Raw genomic sequence first — 20,085 nt, 5'->3', positions numbered from 1 at the left:
GACGCCTGGCAGTCTGTCGGTACGGTAGAGCCTCTCAAGGCCTGTTCACATGGAGTTTATTGGGTCAGCCAGAGGGTATTTCTGGCACCACCTGATGTCACCTCATGTTGACTGCTTCGTCTTTCGAGAATTTCACCAGTTTTTTGTCATCTACAGCTACACACTGAGGTGACAAAAGTCACGGCATAATGTTATGCACATATTCAGAGGGCGGCAGTATCGCATACACAAGATAAAAAACAGCAGTCATTGGCGGAGCTGTCATATGTACCCAGGTGATTCATGTGAAAATGTTTCCTACGTGATTATGTCCGCACTATGGAAATTAACAGACTTTGAACACAGAATGGTAGCTGGAGGTAGACGCATGGGACATTCCATTTCGGAAATCGTTAGGGAATTCAGTATTTCGATATGCCACAGTGTCAAGAGTGTGACTAGAATACCACATTTCAAGCATTACCTCTTACTGTGCACAACATGGTGACTGACGGCCCTCACTTAACGACAGAGACCAGCAGCGTTGGCGTAGTGTTTTCAGTGCTAACAGACAAGCAACACTGCGTGAAATTACCGCAGAAACTAATGCGGGACTTACTACGAACGCGTCCTAAAGGATAGTTTGTCGAAATATGACGTTAATGGCCTATGGCAGCAGATGACCATTGGGAGTGCCTTTGTTTACATAAGACATCACTTGCAGCTGCAGTGCTCTCCTAGGCTCATAACCGTATCAGCTGGACCATAGACGACTGCTGAGATGAGTCCTAATGTTAGAGCTGATGGTAGGTTTCGAGCATGGCACAGACAACAAGGCACTGTGCAAACTGGTGGTGGTTGTGGTGTGGACTGGGTCCTCTGGTGATGTTCCCATACAGCAGCGGCACCGGGCCGCAACTGTTCGCGATTTTTTTGAAGACTATTCTGCCCAGTTCGAGCGAATGATTTAGCCACTCAGATCACCCGACATGAATCCCGCTGAACATTTATGGGACATAATCGAGAGATCAGGTTCTGCACAAAATATTGCACAGCCAACACTTTCGCAGTTGCGGATGGCTGTAGTGGCAGCATGTCTCCATGTTTCTTTAGGGGACTTCCAGTGACTTTCTGAGTTGATGCCACATTGAGTTGCTGCACTACACCGGCCAAAAGGAGATCTGACATGATATCAGCAGGTATCCCATGTCTTCTGTCATCTCATTGTAATACACACCCACATTCCATGAGCAATGATACGGTATGTGGTGAAAGGTACTATCCGATGGGCAGTCACCTGATAGCAAGTGTCGCGTCTGTCGAAAATTTGAACAACACACTTCTGTGTTACACATCTACATTCTCCACTCGGTACTCTACACTGAGCGGCGGATGGTACTTAGTGCGATCACCGAGGGATCGTCACCCGATATTCACCGCTGTTCCAGTTCACAGTTTGATGTACCGTCTATTCTCTATAACCACCTTGCGGTGGGTTGTGGAGGATACTTCTGGTACCAGCTGGTGAACAGCCGAACTACAGCAGTTACCATATCATATCTGTGTACGTATATGAGATGTTCTGATTGATTGATGCATCATTGCAGGGCCAAACAGCTAAACATGAAACTTGAAAAGATTGATGATCTTATATTGTAGATGTAATTTAAGAAGGGAGTTTTCGAAATTCGAATACATGTTCTCAAAATTTCACCAGCTAAATGTCATCTAGACCTATTTTCCACAAGTCATTCCATGGTGTGTCAAGGTGGGTACTTAAAGCACCAGCTTGTGGACCATCACCTGATATCAAGTGCCACGTCTTTCGAGAATTTCACAATCTCTGTATCCTCTGTATATCTCCCTCCTTCGTCTATCCGTCCCCTCCTCCTCCCTCTCTGTTTCTTCAGTTCCTCCTCCTCTCTCTTCCCTCCTACTCTCATTTATCTGTCCATCTTCTTCTCCTCCCTTTCTTGTCTGTCTTGTCCTCCTCTCTCTCCATATCCTTCTCTCTGTCCAGCCACATGTTTAGCCTCTGGGAAGCATTCTGATAGTACCAGCATAACACATCTGTCTTGCAGGGCAGTCTAGATGTCAGAGGTTACCAACCCTTTTCACTGCCATCCCTATGGGAGCTATATGGTTCTGACCCCAAAGTAGTTCTCCCCACTATAAGTAGTATGCGTACCACATTTAGTTGAAATTTATCCAGTTGTTTAGGAGATGTGGAAGAAAGCGCCACCCCCCCCCCCCTCCTCCTCACACGCACTCACATTTTTATATATGTGTGAGGTACACTCCATTTCTCCTTACAGTCTGTAACAGGAAAGTATTTATTGGAGGAAAAGCGAGTACACTGTTAATGAACATTATGTTTCACAAGTTAGTAAAGACATTAATATATGAAAGGCTGCAAAATGGTTACAGTACCTTCTGATATTATGAAACGAACGATGATGTTGGGGCGAGCGAGAGACAGAAATGTGAGCAATGAGATATGACTGTGCGACAAGCTGTAATTCCATATTCACGTCGCGTAAATTTCGAAGGCCATTTACGCCTTGCGAACGGTTAATGTTACGATCTGTTAGGTGACCCACAGTATGTCTGAGACCACAAGCACTCAGTACAAGACTCGCGCCAACAAGGCGCCTAGCATTAACTCCATTGTGGTTGGCGTTAACTACCCAATACATTCGCTGCTCTAGAAAGCTGACAAAAATGAGACCGACAATTGTGCTATGTCCTAACCCACATCTACGTACATGCTCCGCAAATCACCACAGGATGCGTGGTGGAAGATACCCTTGTACCACTACTAGTCATTCCCTTCCCCTTTTCGGTTGCACTCGCAAATAGAGCGAGTGAAAAACGACTGTGTATATGTCCCCGTACGAGTCCTAATTTCTCTTATCTTCGCGGTCCTTAGACGAAATGTACGTCGGCTGCAGTAAATCGTTCTGCAGTGTTTCACGAAAAGAACGTAGTCTTCCTTCCAGGGATTCCCATTTGAGTTCACAGAGCATTTCACTAATTTGCTACGATGTATTCCTTAATCCGACCTGGTGAGGATCCCAAAATCTCGAGCAATACTGAAAGTTGGTCGCTGTCTACTTCATAGGTGACCTACACTTTCCTAAAATTCTCCAAATAAAAGGAACTCGACCATTCGCCTTCTCCTACCACCTTACACGTTCGTTTCATTTAAATACGCTTTGCAACGTTACGCCCAGATATTAAAACGACGTGACTGTCAAGCAGCATACTACCGATGCTGTATTCCACCATTACGGGTCTTTTTTTCCTACCCATCTGCAGCACCTTACATTATTCTACATTTAAAGCAAGGTGTCACTTATCACTCCAAGTGCAAATTCTGTCAGTCATCTTTTATCCAGCCGGCCGATGTGGCCGAGCGGTTCTAGGCGCTTCAGTCTGGAACCGCGCGACCGCTACGGTCGCAGTTTCGAATCCTGCCTCGGGCATGGATGTGTGTGATGTCCTTAGGTTAGTTACGTTTAAGTAGTTCTAGGGGACTGATGACCTCAGATGTTAAGTCCCATAGTGCTCAGAGCCATCTTGTACCCTCCCACATCACTTGAGGACTCCACCTTCCCGTACATCACAGCGTCATTAGGAAACAGTCACAGAGTACTGCACACCCTATTTCCGTATATAGGCTAGGGAAGCTGAAAATGCTTCGCAATTGCTGAACACGTCTGAAAACTAGATGGAAGTCCAAATTTTCTTCCCCCTCTCTCTCTCTCTCTGCATCTCCTCCTTACCACTACCCCCTCTCTCTGCTCTCTGCCCGTCTCCTCCTTACCACCACCCCCCTCTTTGTCTATCCCCTTCTCCCCCCCCCCTCGTCTGTGTGTCTGTTTCCGCCCTCCCTCCCTTCCTGTTAATCTCCTCTTCCTCAAATGAAATGAAATTATCGTATGGAATTTATTGGCCGGGATATCCCCTTCGGGTTTCGGCCGCCGTATTTCAAGTCTTTTTAGTTGCGTGTCAATGATGATGAAAATCATGATGTAAGGCACACAACACCCAGTCCCCTGCCGGGTATCGAACCCGGCCCCCCTTGCATGGCAGGCGGTAGCGCTACCGCTGAGCTACGGAGGCGGACTCCTGTTTCTCACTCTCTTTGACATTGAGCCTTGTTTATTGTTGCTGCAAACGAACCTTTGATGGGGAACTGAGTTCGTTCATGAATGGGTAAAATCGACTGGGAACATTGATTTAATCTGCGAACGAATATGGGTTACAAATTTAGCCAAAAATACAACGTCCCTAATTCTGTTAGAATGGATTGCGAGGAATAAAAGAGAACAATACATTGTTGTGTATGCATATTTGGTATAAAATTCTGCGCAAGGAGAGAGACTATACGAGTAGAGGGAAGCTGTGATTTGTATAATGGTTTAAAACCGACTGCGAGAAAGAAAAAGAACCACACCATTTCACAGCAAAGCACTTTCCTTCTCACAGTCGGGTGTACAAAAACCTGTACATTGTTGATTTAAAAAATATATTGCTCATGTCTGAACGTTTGTTAGAGCATTGGGGAAAAAATCGGAAGTAAATGAGTCGAGAACTTTTTGAAATTTTTGCTAACAGCGTTTTCCAAATAATTCATATATGTAATTACCTAAAACTTGCACTGCAGATGTTTCGGAAATGGACAGTGCTGTTGGCATGCAGTTTTCTCAGAATGGAACAATGCCTATTGACATTAATAATCTAAAGTAGGGTAAATAAGAATGTGAGTGGTGTTCGTTGGAGGATTCCGCTCCGAGTCGTGTATGAGATACCGTATTTTCAGTTGTTTCCACACCGACACCCATTTATGACATTCAACCTGCATAGTTGTTAGGTACGGTGTTATGTTTGCGTACAGTGTGCTTGTGTGTCCCCTGCGTGCATTGCTAGTCAGTCAGTCAGTGAGTTACAGTCCAAGCAGTAGATCGTGAGTGGACGACGGGATCTACCATGCAGAAAAAGCGCGCATGCTCGTGGTGTGTGGAGAGTGTAGGAAGGATGCAGTTCGTTCTTGTAGGGGTACGGGGCAAGATATCCCAGTGTACGTCAACTACCTCGGCAGGTATTTATCAACCTCTTAAACCAGTTACGTGAAAATGGTAGTGTAACATCTGGACAGCGTAACAGAAGGAAGCACGTGACGAAATTAATGTTCTCGCTGCTGTTACAGCTGATCCTCACGTTAGCTCCCACTCAGTCGCGCCACGATGTGGCACGAGTCTCCATCGACGTAAGTTCCAACCCTATCACGTGTCAGTCCGTTAAGAGCTGCGTGGAAATGATTATGAGAATCCTGTTAATTTCGGTATATGGGCATTAAGATAGTACACTCTAGATAAACCATGTATGTTGTTTGCGATGAAGCCTCATTTACGTCATGACCAGGTAAACGGCCGAAACATAATGACAATCCCCGTTGACTTCGTTAGGTGGAACGTCAGCGTCCGTGTAGTGCAAACGTGTGTTGTGTGGGATAGTGAACCATTACCTCATAGGCCGTTTTTCATAGACAGGACATTGAACGCGCACAAGTTTCGCTGCCTCCTAACGGTCCATCTTCCACGGATGGTAGAAAACGTTCTTCTGCGACTAGGAGGGGCCTTTGGTACCAATGTGATAGCTGTCCAACCCATACTGCGCGAAGCACTACAACATGTCGTTACGAATTGTTTCTAAGTCGTTGCATTTGGAGCAAAGGACCTGTACCTTGGCCGGCCAGTTCCCCGGATTTGACGTCTGTAGAATTTTTTTTCTGGTGAAAACTGAAAAAATGCTGTCTACAAAAACGTACCAACTACAAGCGGTGATACGCGACGACGTTCCGCTGCAGCCTGCCCAGGCATCTTCGCAGAAATACTCGCACGTGCAGCAGTCGTTCCATACCAGACTGGAAGGGCATATTGACGCTGTTGTCTCGTTAACTGGTAACAATCCACATAACTACTGTAGGCACTTTGGTTGTTCCTTAGCGTGTGTTACCGTAGATATCGTACAAGTGTCGGTGTGGGAACTTCTCAAAACACAGTATCTCGTAAACGACTCGCACTAGAAACGTGCAACAAACGCCACTGAGATTGTAATTTACCCCACTCCACTTTCTAAGTACAAGGTGTACATAAAGTCGGGGAAGCCTTTCAATTTTGTTATTGAATAAGAACCAAACATTATACAGATATCATACATATGTCATTTTGAAGAGAAACTCTGAAAGTTTTTTTCGTGTATACAGCCACAGTGTAGTTCGGTAATTTGCCGATAGTCAGCGCTAGTCGCAAACGTGGCGAGTTCAGGTGTGGAGCAAGCTTTCTGTGTGTTGGAGTTCGACAAAAACAAGTGTGCTACAGCTGTTGAACGGATGTTTAGAACCAAGTACGGTAAGAAGCCACCAACAAGGGAGGCCATTTACCATTGGCACAACAAATTCGTTACGACGGGTTGCTTGTGCCCGGCAAAGAGAAGCAGACGCCCCAGTGTGAGTGAAGTTAATGTGGAGAGCGTACGAGAGACATTCTTAAGGAGCTGGATATCCGCAAATTACCAAACCACGCTACGCTGTGGCTGTATACACGAAGAAAAAAAAAACTTTCAGGGTTTCTCTTCATAATGACATATGTATCATATCTGTACAATGTTTAGTTCTTGTGCAATAAATAATTGAAAGTGTTCGCGAACTTTATGTAACCCCGTATTATTACAATCTGTTTATTGACTATCAACACTAGCCCCTGACTACCAATCCATTCTGTGAAAACCGCACATCAATAGCACTTCACATTTCCGTAATACTTGCTATGCAAGAGTTAGGTGATTCAGCCTGTTAATGCCCAACGTCCATCCGAATGTTTATTCGACCATCGTGTAAAAACATGAAGTAAATTGGTCAAGAACTTTTCGAGATTTTTGGTAACAACGTAAACGACGACTTGTGTTTATATAGTAGTATAGACAATAAGAGCGGTTCTGACGAACTTCCGTGGGGCACCCCTGCCGGTACCCTTTATCTCTGATTCGTTCTTCAAAATCTACGTCCCTTTGATATGTAAGGGAAAGAAGCGAGGCGATGCGCAAGATGTGGTGCTAAGGACGGATTGGAAAATACGGTGGACTGTTAAAAAGTGAGTTGGTTCTCATTACAAATTACGAAGAGAGGACCACGCGGAAAGCATTGAAAAGAAGAAGGGACAGGGTAGTAGGGCATGTGTTTAGGCATTAGCGAGTAACTTCCACGGTACTGTAGGGAACTGTAGAGGGAGACAGATTGGAATGCACTCACGTATGGTGGAAGTGGTACTCTGAGGTGAAGAGGTTAGCACAGGAGAGACGTTCGTGGCCGGCCGCATCAAACCAGTCACGAGACTGATGAGACCCTCCCTCTCACACAAAAGAGGGAGAGGATCTGTTAAGTCACCAGTGACTGGCAGTTACCTCCTAGCAGACGCATCTTTCCACTCGTGCCGTCATTCTTCACACAGAGGAACTTCCATAACGATCTGCGCCCTCATCGTGAAATTAATAATTATGAGTCTAAAACTGCTACATCGCAGTTAAAATTATCCAGATATGCTTACGAACCGCTTTGGGTAACGTATCACGACCCGTGCCACATGTAACCAGAGTGCAGAACGGCGAGCATTATTTCGATTCATTTGCAGTGTAACTAAAGTAGAAACTGAAAATTCCAGCGTGATCCTTGGCTTGACGTACTGTGTTTTTTCCGCTCCGTCAATCGCTGCCTGGAAATTACGCTAACGCGATTGGGTAATGCCTCGCCCGACCAGTACCAAAAAATGCTTGACCATCTGGAGCTCCCTCTTCCTTCACTTTCATTTTTGGCCAGTCCCTGCGTACGCCATAAATTTAGACGAAATCGGTGATGACAAATAGACGCGGCCCGTTTCTGAGTGAGGCACATTCAGAGGTGGTGTTCCGCGTATTATTCAAGAGAAGCGTTAGAGGTATCGGCAGCGGTTGTAGGTGCTCAAGATTTTGCGTTTATACCGTGAACCGCGGGTTGCGATGAGTATGCTTCTGACCGAAAGGTGTGAAAGTCCGCTATCGTACCTGTCACAAACAGATGTGTTTCTTGCACTTGATAGTGGCTAGTAATTTAGTGGTAATTCGTGAGAGATCTAGTAAATGTATCGTTCGTTTTCAAAATTGATCCTTCCTCTCAACTTCGATAACTTGCGTCCTCAGACCTGCAGAATTTAAGATTGACGTTAACAGTTAATAGATAGTTAAGTTCTGTTTAAGGCCTGGAAAAAAAGAAAAAAAGGTAATCCCTCAAGAGAGGGCTCGTTCTCCATGAATCAATTTTCTAAGAAACTGATTATATCTGTTGAGATGAGGATGGAAATGATAGAAACATCAAGAAAATTGAGTGGTACGTACCGACATCGTTGTCTTCTCAAGATGAAAGGATATCAATGATACGATTCGTTTATGACATTGCTATCCTGAGTGAAAGTGTAGAAGAATTACTTGATCTGCTGAATGGAATCAACAGTCTAATGAGTACAGAATATGGAGGGAGAGTAAATCGGAGAAAGACGAAAGTAATGAGAAGTAGCAGAAATGAGAACAGCGAGAAACTTAACATCAGGATTGATGCTCACGAAGTTGATGATGTGACGGAATTCTTCAACCTAGGCAGCAAAATAACCCATGACGCACGGAGCAAGGACATCAAAAGCAGACTTACACTGGTAAAAAGGCATTCCCGGCCAAAAGAAGTCTACTTGTATCAAACATAGGCCTTAATTTGAGGAAGAAATGTACCTTTAGAGCACAGCATTGTACGGTAGTGAAACGTGGACTGTGGGAAAACCGGAACAGAAAAGAATCGAAGCATTTGAGATGTAGTGCTACAGACGAATGTTGAAAATTAGGTGGACTGATACAGTAAGGAGTGAGAAGGTAAGGTCCTGCGCAGAATCGGAGAGGAAAGTAATATGTGGAAAATACTGACAAGGAGAAGGTACAGGATAATTCGACGTCTGTTAAGACATCAGGGAATGACTTCCATGGTACTAAGAGCGAGCTGTAGGCGGCAAAAACTGTACTGGAAGACAGAGATTGGAATACACCCAGCACGTGACTGAAGACGTAGGTTGCAAGTGGTACTCTGAGATGAAGAGGTTGGCACAGGAGAGGAATTCGTGGCGGGCCTCATCAAACCAGTCAGAAGACTGATGACTCAAAATGCACCAGCGAGAAGTGAGTGGGTAGTGTAGCACTGGTATTTTACACTAGTAAATCATTTCCTTGTAAAACACTATTGCACACTACGGTTAAACCGAATGAGGTCACCGAGCGAGGTGACGCAGTGGTTAGCACAGTGGACTCGCATTCGGGAGGACGACGGTTGAAACCCGCGTCCGGCCATCCTGGTTTAGGTTTTCCGTGATTTCCCTAAATCACTCCAGGCAAATGCCGTGATGGTTCCTTTGAAAGGGCACGGCCAACTTCCTTCCCCATCCTTCCCTAATCTGATGAGACCGATGACCTTGCAGTTTGGTCTCCTTCCCCCAAATCAACCAGCTAATCGAATAGCTTAGCACTGTTTTAAACAGACTGGCTTCCTATTCGGAAGGGTGGAGGCTCCAGTCATCATGACTTAGGTATTCCTTGGTTCCTAAATTACTTCAGGCAAATGCTGGGATACCTTCTCTGAACGTTTTCAATATTCTCCGTCAATCCAGTGGGACAGACAAGAGTAGTGTAAACACTCTCTTCAAGTACTCTTGTTACATTTTCTAAGTGTTTTGCCAGTAAATCGCAGTCTTCGGTTTGTTTTCCCCACAACATTGTCCATGTGATCGTTCCAATTTGTAATCCCTAAGTACTTAATTGAATTGGCAGCCTTTAGATTTGTGTGCCTTATCGTGAAACCGAGATTTCGCGTATTACTTTTAGTACTCAAGTGGATGACTTCATACTTACCATTATTTGCAGTCGATTGCCACTTTTCACACCTTACAGATATCTTGGTTAAATCGTTTTAAAATTAGTTTTGATCTTCAGATCACTTTATTAGACAGTAAATGAAAAAAAGCACCATCTGCTCCTATTATTTCCTTAATTGTTTATGCAGATTCTGAACAGCAGAGGGCCTATAACACATTCCTTGGGAGCGCCAGATATCACTTCTGTTTTACTCGACGACTTTCCGTCAGTTACTCTGAAATGTGACCTTCCTGACAAGAAATCACAAATCCTGTCGCACAACTGAGACGATAATCTATAGGCACACAGTGGTTTAAAACTTAGTCAGTGGTCTGCAATCAAATATATTTACAAAATTAGTTTGGTGCTGATTTAAAAACAATTTGTTTGATAAGCTTCTGAAGTGTGGTTCTTAGACTTAATAAATTTTCATCCGTCAAGAAGTGTGGTCCACATGCACATTTGTCAGGCGTTCCTCCCGGTGGCCTGTTTGATCTGTTTCCAATTCTTTTCATGGGAATACAGATTTCCTGATGTAACAAGCTAGAAAATACTCTACCTTACTTGCAGGTATTGCCCAGCAAATCGAAGGGAAGACCTGACCCCCGGGCCTCATACCGAGCAGCTGCTATGGTATAAATTTCAAACGAAAGGAACATGAAGCAACGAATAAGCATTATAGAGACGGCCACCTTCAAATGTGGTACACATTTGTAGCGAGGAATGATGATGTAATGAAACGCAGTGAATAGAAGAAAACCTACATTCAGAATATGTAGAAAACATTAGTGATTGTGTCTCAAAATGAATGAAATTTCAGTGATCTCTATTACATACTGCCACTCTAAATAACACAAATATATGAACGTTCGTATTCTTATTATTTTTCTTAATCGTGCGATGTCGTAGTCTTGTGCAGAGAATGACAATCGCCTGCCGCAAGTCTTTTCAGTTGACGCTTCTTCAGCGACTAGCGTGTCGATGATGATGAAATAATGATGAGGACAACATAATACCCAGTCACCGACCGGAGAGAATCTCCGACCCGGCCGCGAATCGAACCCGGGCCTCTCGCTTGGTATTCTGCCACGATGACCACACAACTAGGGAGGCGGACGCCGTCAACAATCAACCAGTTAGCAAAATGAGCACGGGTAGTTTCGTAGTCTTGCAACGGTTGAGGGGTGTACACATGTGATGTCGGTCAAGTAATGCTGTTGCTGTGAGTCGGTGTTTACCACATGTAATTTAGATAGAAATGTCCATCTGTTTAAAATGTGTTCTACATGTAGATGCGGAAAATACGCTGCGATAAGAACACACATTTTTGGCTGTCGGACAAGGTTCGTGACACTTTTTGGTAGGCGAACTGCCAGTTCGGCGATTGCCCTATAGATTCTGGCCTGCTACCTGGAGAAGCGGAAACGGCCCAGCAGTGGATGGTTCTTACCTGCCACTTCTGCAGACGTTTTTGATTCGAATGATCGTGCCTCTCAGTTGCCCTGAGTGTTGTCCATTCCTCTTGGAACATCCTGTATAGCCGCGCGGGGTAGCCGTGCGGTCAGGGGCGCCTTCCCACGCTTCGCGCGGCTACCCCCGTCTGTTCGAGTCCTCCTTGGGGCACGGGTGTGTGTGTTGTCGTTAGTGTAAGTTAGATTAAGTAGCGTGTAAGCCTAGGGACCAATGACCTTATCAATTTGGTCCCATAGGAACTTAACACAAATTTCCAATTTCCAACTTTTAGGCAGCAGGTGGTGGTTTACTGCGGAGGATTTGATATTCAAGTCTGAACATCAGAGGCGTCACTTCATTCAGTATGAGCGGAATTAAAACACCGATACCAACACCGTTTCCACTTTCGGAAGTAGTCTTGATATGCCTATTGCTGGATCGCGCCAAGCACCGTCTGCAAATTTACTTTTATCTCGTCTATAATTTACACAATAATGAAGTCTTATATGGGACAGTCTTGATCCACATAAAGACAGTTATAGGTTGTGACCGTTTCGGCCCGATGTGGATGATCTTCGGATATACTTCACGGAGCCATTTATTTATTCAAAATTTGAAGACCTGTTACCCGATATTTTAAAACAGACCGTACATATTGCAGTTTTCGTTAGTTATCTTTTTTGTAGTTTTTTGTTTCGTTTTTATCTGCAAAATTTTGCAAAGTATAATACTTTAAAATAGCGATAATTTGAGGATGAAATATAATAATTTTTTTGCAATGATGTAAAACGATGATAATGTAGAGGAGAGATTTGCTAGTGCCATCACCGATTTAACTGGTGGTGAATACCTCGGAACGGTTTCATCGAGCTGTTGACCGCCAGTCACAAAAAAATAGTTTATAAAAGGGTCATTCAATAATTAGAGAGACAAATTGGCCTGAGGAAAAACAGTTTGTAGGGCAAGTTTGGTACTTTTATGGCTTTAAGTGGCATCACTTGGATGAGCCCTGATCAGCTGATATATCAACATTGTTTTCTTTATAACCTCAAAAATACACTTTAGGGTGGAGAGTCCGCTTGAAACGTCCACATAAGTTGAACAACGCTCTGTTATTTGTTTTTTACTTGCTGGAGGCGAGAAACCAGTGAATATGTACTGTAGAATGTCTGACGTTTATGGTATAGGTTGTATGAATCGGGCAAATTTTTACAAGTGGGTAGAGCGGTTCACAAATTGCCGCGACTCAGTGACTGACGAAGACCGTTCTGGCCGACCAGTTGCAGTTTCAATTCCCTCACTTCAAAGTCGAATTAGTGACATTATTCGTACCGACCGCCATCCGATTGTGGAAATGATTGTTGATAAGGTTCAAGTTAGTACTGGTACAGTTCATAACATTATCTGTAAGAAGCTGAAGTACCGGAAAACATGTGCCAGATGGGTCCGAAAGGAGTTGACGCGGCCACACAAGAAAACAAGGTTGAGAGAGTGCACAGAGCTAAAGGAACGTTATGAAAGAGAAGGTGAGCACTTCCTCAACAAAATTTTAACTTGTGATAAAACTTGGGTTCACTATTATGAGCCAGAATGAAAAAGACAAAGCACGGAGTGGAAGCACACCAACTCACCTTTCGAGAAAAAATTCAAAACCGAAGCATCAGCAGGAAAAGTCATGTTGACTGTGTTTTGTGATGCTGAAGGTCCAGTTTTTTGTGGCTGGGAAGTATTGCCTCATCCCCCTTACAGTCATGATTTAGCACGTAGTGATTTCCACTGGAGGAGGCATTACGTGGGGAGAGGTTCCACGACAATGAGGACGTGAAAAAGTTATCAATATAAAGAAACTTCCTGGCAGATTAAAACTGTGTGCCCGGCCGAGACCGAGATGCCAGGAAGTTTCATATCAGCGCACACTCCGCTGCACAGTGAAAATCTCATTCTGGATCAAGATAAAGAGTTCTTTGCAGCCGGAATAAAAAAGCTTGTAGCCTGTTGGAACAAGTGCATAAATGTTCTAGGGGTTTATGTTGAAAAGCAGAAAAAGTATTGTTTTTGTAAAAATAAACGCTTTTTTCTCCAGACCAGTTTGTCTCCTTAATTGTTGAACGACTCTCGTACTTAGTAGTAGATAAATGGTACTGCTAATCCTACGCATTAACATCAGGTACAACAACGGAATCTTTGCTGGCTACATTTACAGCACCTTACACTACATTTACTCCAGTATTCGCTGTCCTTGTTTGGTAATACGTAAAATTTGTCAGTGCATTTTGGCTTGTTATGACTGACTGATAGTTCCAGGTCTATTATTTACTGCTACATCTGATCTTACTACTCCTCCTCCTCCTCCTCCTCCTCCTCCTCCTCCTCCTCCTCCTCCTGTTCGTCTTCAGTTTCACTGTTTCCGCTGTCAGTGCGGTTGTCGCTGACCACCCTCTTGTTACGTTGCATGTAGGCATGTCTGTTGTCTGTTCTGTCGTGTCCTCAGGTACTCTTCATGTATTGTTTTTGAAATTGTTTGTTAATGCATTTAATTGTGCCCATTGTTCTTCGTCTCTTACTGCTGTGTTTATATGTATGTCTGTTTCAGTGCAGTCCAACTGTAGTTATTATCTGTTGTTTCCGTGTTGCCCGCAGAAGAAGACTGTGTTCTGGGGAACCTCCTTCCCCACTTGTGCATGTAGGTGTTAGTCTCAGACTCGTGCGGTTTAAGTGCGGCGGACAAGATCTGTGCCCTGTTCAGAAGTGTACCATTCAGCGGCTGGAATCGATATGTTTCATTCTCATCCACTCCCTTGTGTCAGGGAAACAGTCCCACATTATGTCCCTTATCACTTACGTCCAACTCGCCTCGCAACTATCCAGATGCCAACGTTTAAGGAGACGTGTCGTCTGTATCGGTACACCAGTTATTGTGTGTGTTGCGACCCAAATACAAATTACCAAATGGGAAGTCGGAATTAATTACAACTTGGAAGATTTATTCTGAAAACGAGGTGGAACATAAGTCAGCGTGATCACTCGTCTCCTGATCCGTAGCCAAAATTCATCTGCCGTAAACACTATCACAGTAACAGCGTCGTCATTGATAGGAGACCTCCTCATTACTCCAGGAGGCCCACGAGTCGACTCCAACGATATGACTGCTGCATCTCGTGTGGCGCTCCCATTGTGAGCACTTTGAATATGCTGCCGCACTGCTGTGACTGGAGCGTTGGGGCACGGTGCCCGAGAAGGCGGTGGTCGCGCCACACGTGTGGCGGCCGCGCTGTGTGAACGCACTGCTCAACAGTGCGTGTCTTACCTAGTCTCGCCATCTGTAACCACTACCGTGCAGCTCTGTATCTGATCGTGACCACGGGGCCAACGAGGTGTACGGGTGCTGTGCAGTACGTCACAGCACCTGACGAGTTGGAGACCGTCCACAGCGTGGCAGCGACTTAATACACTACTGGCCATTAAAATTGATACACCACGAAGATGATGTGGTACAGACGCGAAATTTAACCGACAGGAAGAAGATGCTCTGATATGCAAATGATTAGCTTTTCAGAGCATTCACACAAGGTTGGCGCCGGTGGCGACACCTACAACGTGCTGACATGAGCAAAGTTTCCAACCGATTTTTCATACACAAACAGCAGTTGACCGGCGTTTCCTGGTCAAACGTTGTTATGATGCCTCGTGTAAGGAGGAGAAATACGTACCATCACGTTTCCGACTTTGATAAAGGTCGGATTGTAGCCTATCGCGATTGCGGTTTATCGTATCGCGACACTGCTGCTCGCGTTGGTCGAGATCCAATGACTGTTAGCAGAATATGGAATCGGTGGGTTCAGGAGGGTAATACGGAACGCCGTGCTGGATCCCAACGGCCTCGTATCACTAGCAGTCGAGATGACAGGCATCTTATCCGCATGGCTGTAACGGATCGTGCAGCCACGTCTCGATCCCTGAGTCAACAGATTGGGACGTTTGCAAGGCAACAACCATCTGCACGAACAGTTCGACGACCTTTGCAGCAGCATATACTATCAGCTCGGAGACCGTGACTGCAGTTACCTTGACGCTGCATCACAGACAGGAGCGCCTGCGATGGTGTACTCGACGACGAACCTGGGTGCACGAATGGCAAAATGTCATTTCTTCGGAAGAATCCAGGTTCTGTTTAGAGCATCATGATGGTCGCATCCGTGTTTGGCGACATCGCGGTGAACGCACATTGGAAGTGTGTATTCGTCATCGCCGTACTGGCGTATTACCCGGCGTGATGGTATGGGGTGCCATTGGTTACACATCTCGGTCACCTCTTGTTCGCACTGACGGCACTTTGAACAGTGGACGTTACATTTCAGATGTGTTACGACCCGTGGCTCTACTCTTCGTTCGATCCCTGCGAAACCCTACATTTCAGGAGGATAATGCACGACACAGAAAATGTTCGACTGCTACCCTGGCCAGCACATTCTCCAGATCTCTCACCAAATGAAAACGTCTAGTCAATGGTGGCCGAGCAACTGGCTCGTCACAATACGCCAGTCACTACTGATGATGAACTGAGGTATGGTGTTGAAGCTGCATGGGCAGCTGTACCTGTACACGCCATCCAAGCTCTGTTTGACTCAATGCCCAGGCGTATCAAGGCCGTTATTACGGCCAGAGGTAGTTGTTCTGGGTACTGATTTCTCAATTTCTATGCACCTAAATTTCCTGAAAATGTAATCACATCTCCGTTCTACGAAATTGCGTGAAAATGTAATCACATCTCCGTGCTAGTATAATATATTTGTCCTATGAATACTCGTTTATCATCTGCATTTCTTCTTGGTGTAGCAATTTTAGTGGCTAGTAGTGCAATACTTCGAAGCAACGCGTTTAAATAATCTCACATTCTCGATAAGAAACGACAAATTTAAGTACTTTATTTGGTGGTTACCTTTTCATTGACATACTGATTTCACGCATTCCCCGAAAGTAGCCGAGTGTTCGCTTTGTATGTCGGGCAAGGCAATTAGTGTGACGTCACAAGTTCATTCTAGGGCCTGTATTTCCCATTGGCCCCAACAATGCAATAATGACGTGTAAAGTCAATGGCACTGAGCAGGGAATATACAGGGTTATTACAAATGATTGAAGCGATTTCACAGATCTACAATAACTTTATTATTTGAGATATTTTCACAATGCTTTACACACACATACAAAAACTCAAAAAGTTTTTTTAGGCATTCACAAATGTTCAATATGTGCCCCTTTAGTGATTCGGCAGACATCAAGCCGACAATCAAGTTCCTCCCACACTCGGCGCAGCATGTCCCCGTCAATGAGTTCAAAAGCATCGTTGATGCGAGCTCGCAGTTCTGGCACGTTTCTTGGTAGAGGAGGTTTAAACACTGAATCTTTCACATAACCCCACAGAAAGAAATCGCATGGGGTTAAGTCGGGAGAGCGTGGAGGCCATGACATGAATTGCTGATCATGATCTCCACCACGACCGATCCATCGGTTTTCCAATCTCCTGTTTAAGAAATGCCGAACATCATGATGCAAGTGCGGTGGAGCACCATCCTGTTGAAAGATGAAGTCGGCGCTGTCGGTCTCCAGTTGTGGCATGAGCCAATTTTCCAGCGTGTCCAGATACACGTGTCCTGTAACGTTTTTTTTTTTTTTTCGCAGAAGAAAAAGGGGCCGTAAACTTTAAACCGTGAGATTGCACAAAACACGTTAACTTTTGGTGAATTGCAAATTTGCTGCACGAATGCGTGAGGATTCTCTACCGCCCAGATTCGCACATTGTGTCTGTTCACTTCACCATTAAGAAAAAATGTTGCTTCATCACTGAAAACAAGTTTCGCACTGAACGCATCCTCTTCCGTGAGCTGTTGCAACCGCGCCGAAAATTCAAAGCGTTTGACTTTGTCATCGGGTGTCAGGGCTTGTAGCAATTGTAAACGGTAAGGCTTCTGCTTTAGCCTTTTCCGTAAGATATTCCAAACCGTCGGCTGTCGTACGTTTAGCTCCCTGCTTGCTTTATTCGTCGACTTCCGCGGGCTACGCGTGAAACTTGCCCGCACGCGTTCAACCGTTTCTTCGCTCACTGCAGGCCGACCCGTTGATTTCCCCTTACAGAGGCATCCAGAAGCATAAACTGCGCATACCATCGCCGAATGGAGTTAGCAGTTGGTGGATCTTTGTTGAATTTCGTCCTGAAGTGTCGTTGCACTGTTATGACTGACTGATGTGAGTGCATTTCAAGCACGACATACGCTTTCTCGGCTCCTGTCGCCATTTTGTCTCACTGCGCTCTCGAGCGCTCTGGCGGCAGAAACCTAAAGTGCGGCTTCAGCCGAACAAAACTTTATGAGTTTTTCTACGTATCTGTAGCGTGTCGTGACCATATGTCAATGAATGGAGCTACAGTGAATTTATGAAATCGCTTCAATCATTTGTAATAGCCCTGTAGAGACCAGCCACTGATGTCGACGCCGGTGGACAGTTGTTGCTCCGTGACATCGCCTCTACACGTAATCGTTGCCGCACACTGTATTTCCAGTCAATGTTTGTTCATTTTCCGTGTGTGTACTTGGATGGTGCTGACGTGCGCCTCGCGTGTTCCAGCGGCGGGGTCGTCGTCAGGCGGCGACCCGGCGGCCGTGGGGAGCGCGGGCGGCGGCGGCGCGGGCGGCGGCCGGCGCGGCGTGGGCGGCGGCGGCGCGACGAGGGACCCCGGGGGCGGCGGGGGCGGGGGCGGCAGCGGCGGCCCGCTGTACGGCCGCCTCGTGGCCGAGGACTCGCTCGCCGCCGCCGACATCCAGGCCATGCAGGCGTGCATCCCGCGCTACTTCCGCGACCCCGCGCACGCGCCGCTGCGCAAGCTCTCCGTCGACCTCATCAAGACCTACAAGCACATCAACGAGGTGAGTGCCGCCGATGCGCTGGTCTCGGAAGCGTCTCACTCGATCCTACAGGGCCACCCCGAGGTCTATAGGTAGAGGAGTAATCACCGACATGCGTGCCTGACATGGCACGGGGCTGTATTGAGACAAAAAATGAGTGGAAACATTGGCGCCGGACAGCAAGACACCAGTGACGCTGCATCAGAATCCTGTAGTGAGAGAGGAGACCCAGAAAGTATTAGATACAGGCTCCCAGGTAGAGATGCTATTTTCCTTGACTTCCGGAAGGCGTTCGATACAGTTCCGCACTGTCGCCTGATAAACAAAGTAAGAGCATACGGAATATCAGAGAAGCTGTATGGCTGGATTGAAGAGTTTTTAGCAAACAGAACCAGCATGTTGTTATCAATGGAGAGACGTCTACAGACGTTAAAGTAACCTCTGGCGTGCCACAGGGGAGTGTTATGGGACCATTGCTTTTCACAATATATATAAATGACCTAGTAGATAGTGTCGGAAGTCCCATGCGGCTTTTCGCGGATGATGCTGTAGTATACAGAGAAGTTGCAGCATTAGAAAATTGTAGCGAAATGCAGGAAGATCTGCAGCGGATAGGCACTTGGTGCAGGGAGTGGCAACTGTCCCTTAACATAGACAAATGTAATGTATTGCGAATACATAGAAAGAAGGATCCTTTATTGTATGATTATATGATAGCGGAACAAACACTGGTAGCAGTTACTTCTGTAAAATATCTGGGAGTATGCGTGCGGAACGATTTGAAGTGGAATGATCATATAAAATTAATTGTTGGTAAGGCGGGTACCAGGTTGAGATTCATTGGGAGACTCCTTAGAAAATGTAGTCCATCAACAAAGGAGGTGGCTTACAAAACACTCGTTCGACCTATACTTGAGTATTGCTCATCATTGTGGGATCTCTATCAGGTCGGGTTGACAGAGGAGGTAGAGAAGATCCAAAGAAGAGCGGCGCGTTTCGTCACAGGGTTATTTGGTAAGCGTGATAGCGTTACGGAGATGTTCAGCAAACTCAAGTGGCAGACTCTGCAAGAGAAGCGCGCTCTGCATGGCGGTGTAGCTTGCTCGCCAGGTTTCGAGAGGGTGCGTTTCTGGATGAGGTATCGAATATATTGCTTCCCCCTACTTACACCTCCCGAGGAGATCACGAATGTAAAATTAGAGAGATTAGAGCGCGCACGGAGGCTTTCAGACAGTCGTTCTTCCCGCGAACCATACGCGACTGGAACAGGAAAGGGAGGTAATGACAGTGGCACGTAAAGTGCCCTCCGGCACGCACCGTTGGGTGGCTTTCGGAGTATAAATGTAGATGTAGATGTAGACGTTGTCTGGGATGTGGGGATGATAGGGTTCCCGTTTTTCGATGTTGCAGTTAATGTACATCAAGTACCCTAGACTTATTCTGTTTGGCTCAGAGAGTAACAGAGCCAAATTTTCAAACACACATAACTGGTGATGTGAATAAGAAGTAACTACTCGTGTTCGAAGTCAGAAGTTTATTCAAGTATAAATAAAGCAGATACAACCTTTCACATATCTTCAATATATCAGGACAAAATTTTTATGTCGTAGCTAGTAACAAGATACCAAACTGAATTAATAATATACATGGAGTAAACAGGGACAGTGCATCAACGTGACTTTGATTAGAGTCAGCACGTTGTGCTGGTGTGTGGTGGCTAGCGACAAGCTACACGGCAATGTGGCCCATCTTCAAAATCGGCGCATAC

General features: G+C 45.5%; 1 protein-coding gene across 1 annotated transcript in view; it reads left to right on the top strand.

Moving 5' to 3' along the window:
* The window catches only part of LOC126210290 (serine/threonine-protein kinase minibrain), a 468,525-nt gene that overhangs the window by 329,597 nt on the left and 118,843 nt on the right, over window positions 1-20,085 (top strand). Inside the window, exon 2 of the mRNA XM_049939485.1 lies at window positions 18,040-18,338. Coding sequence (XP_049795442.1) covers window positions 18,040-18,338 — 299 coding nt within the window. The remainder of the gene's footprint in view (window positions 1-18,039; window positions 18,339-20,085) is intronic.

Source organism: Schistocerca nitens, chromosome 10 (genome assembly GCF_023898315.1).
Source record: "Schistocerca nitens isolate TAMUIC-IGC-003100 chromosome 10, iqSchNite1.1, whole genome shotgun sequence".
NCBI classification, from domain to species: Eukaryota; Metazoa; Arthropoda; class Insecta; order Orthoptera; family Acrididae; genus Schistocerca; species Schistocerca nitens.
This window is presented reverse-complemented; position numbering and strand designations above follow the sequence as displayed.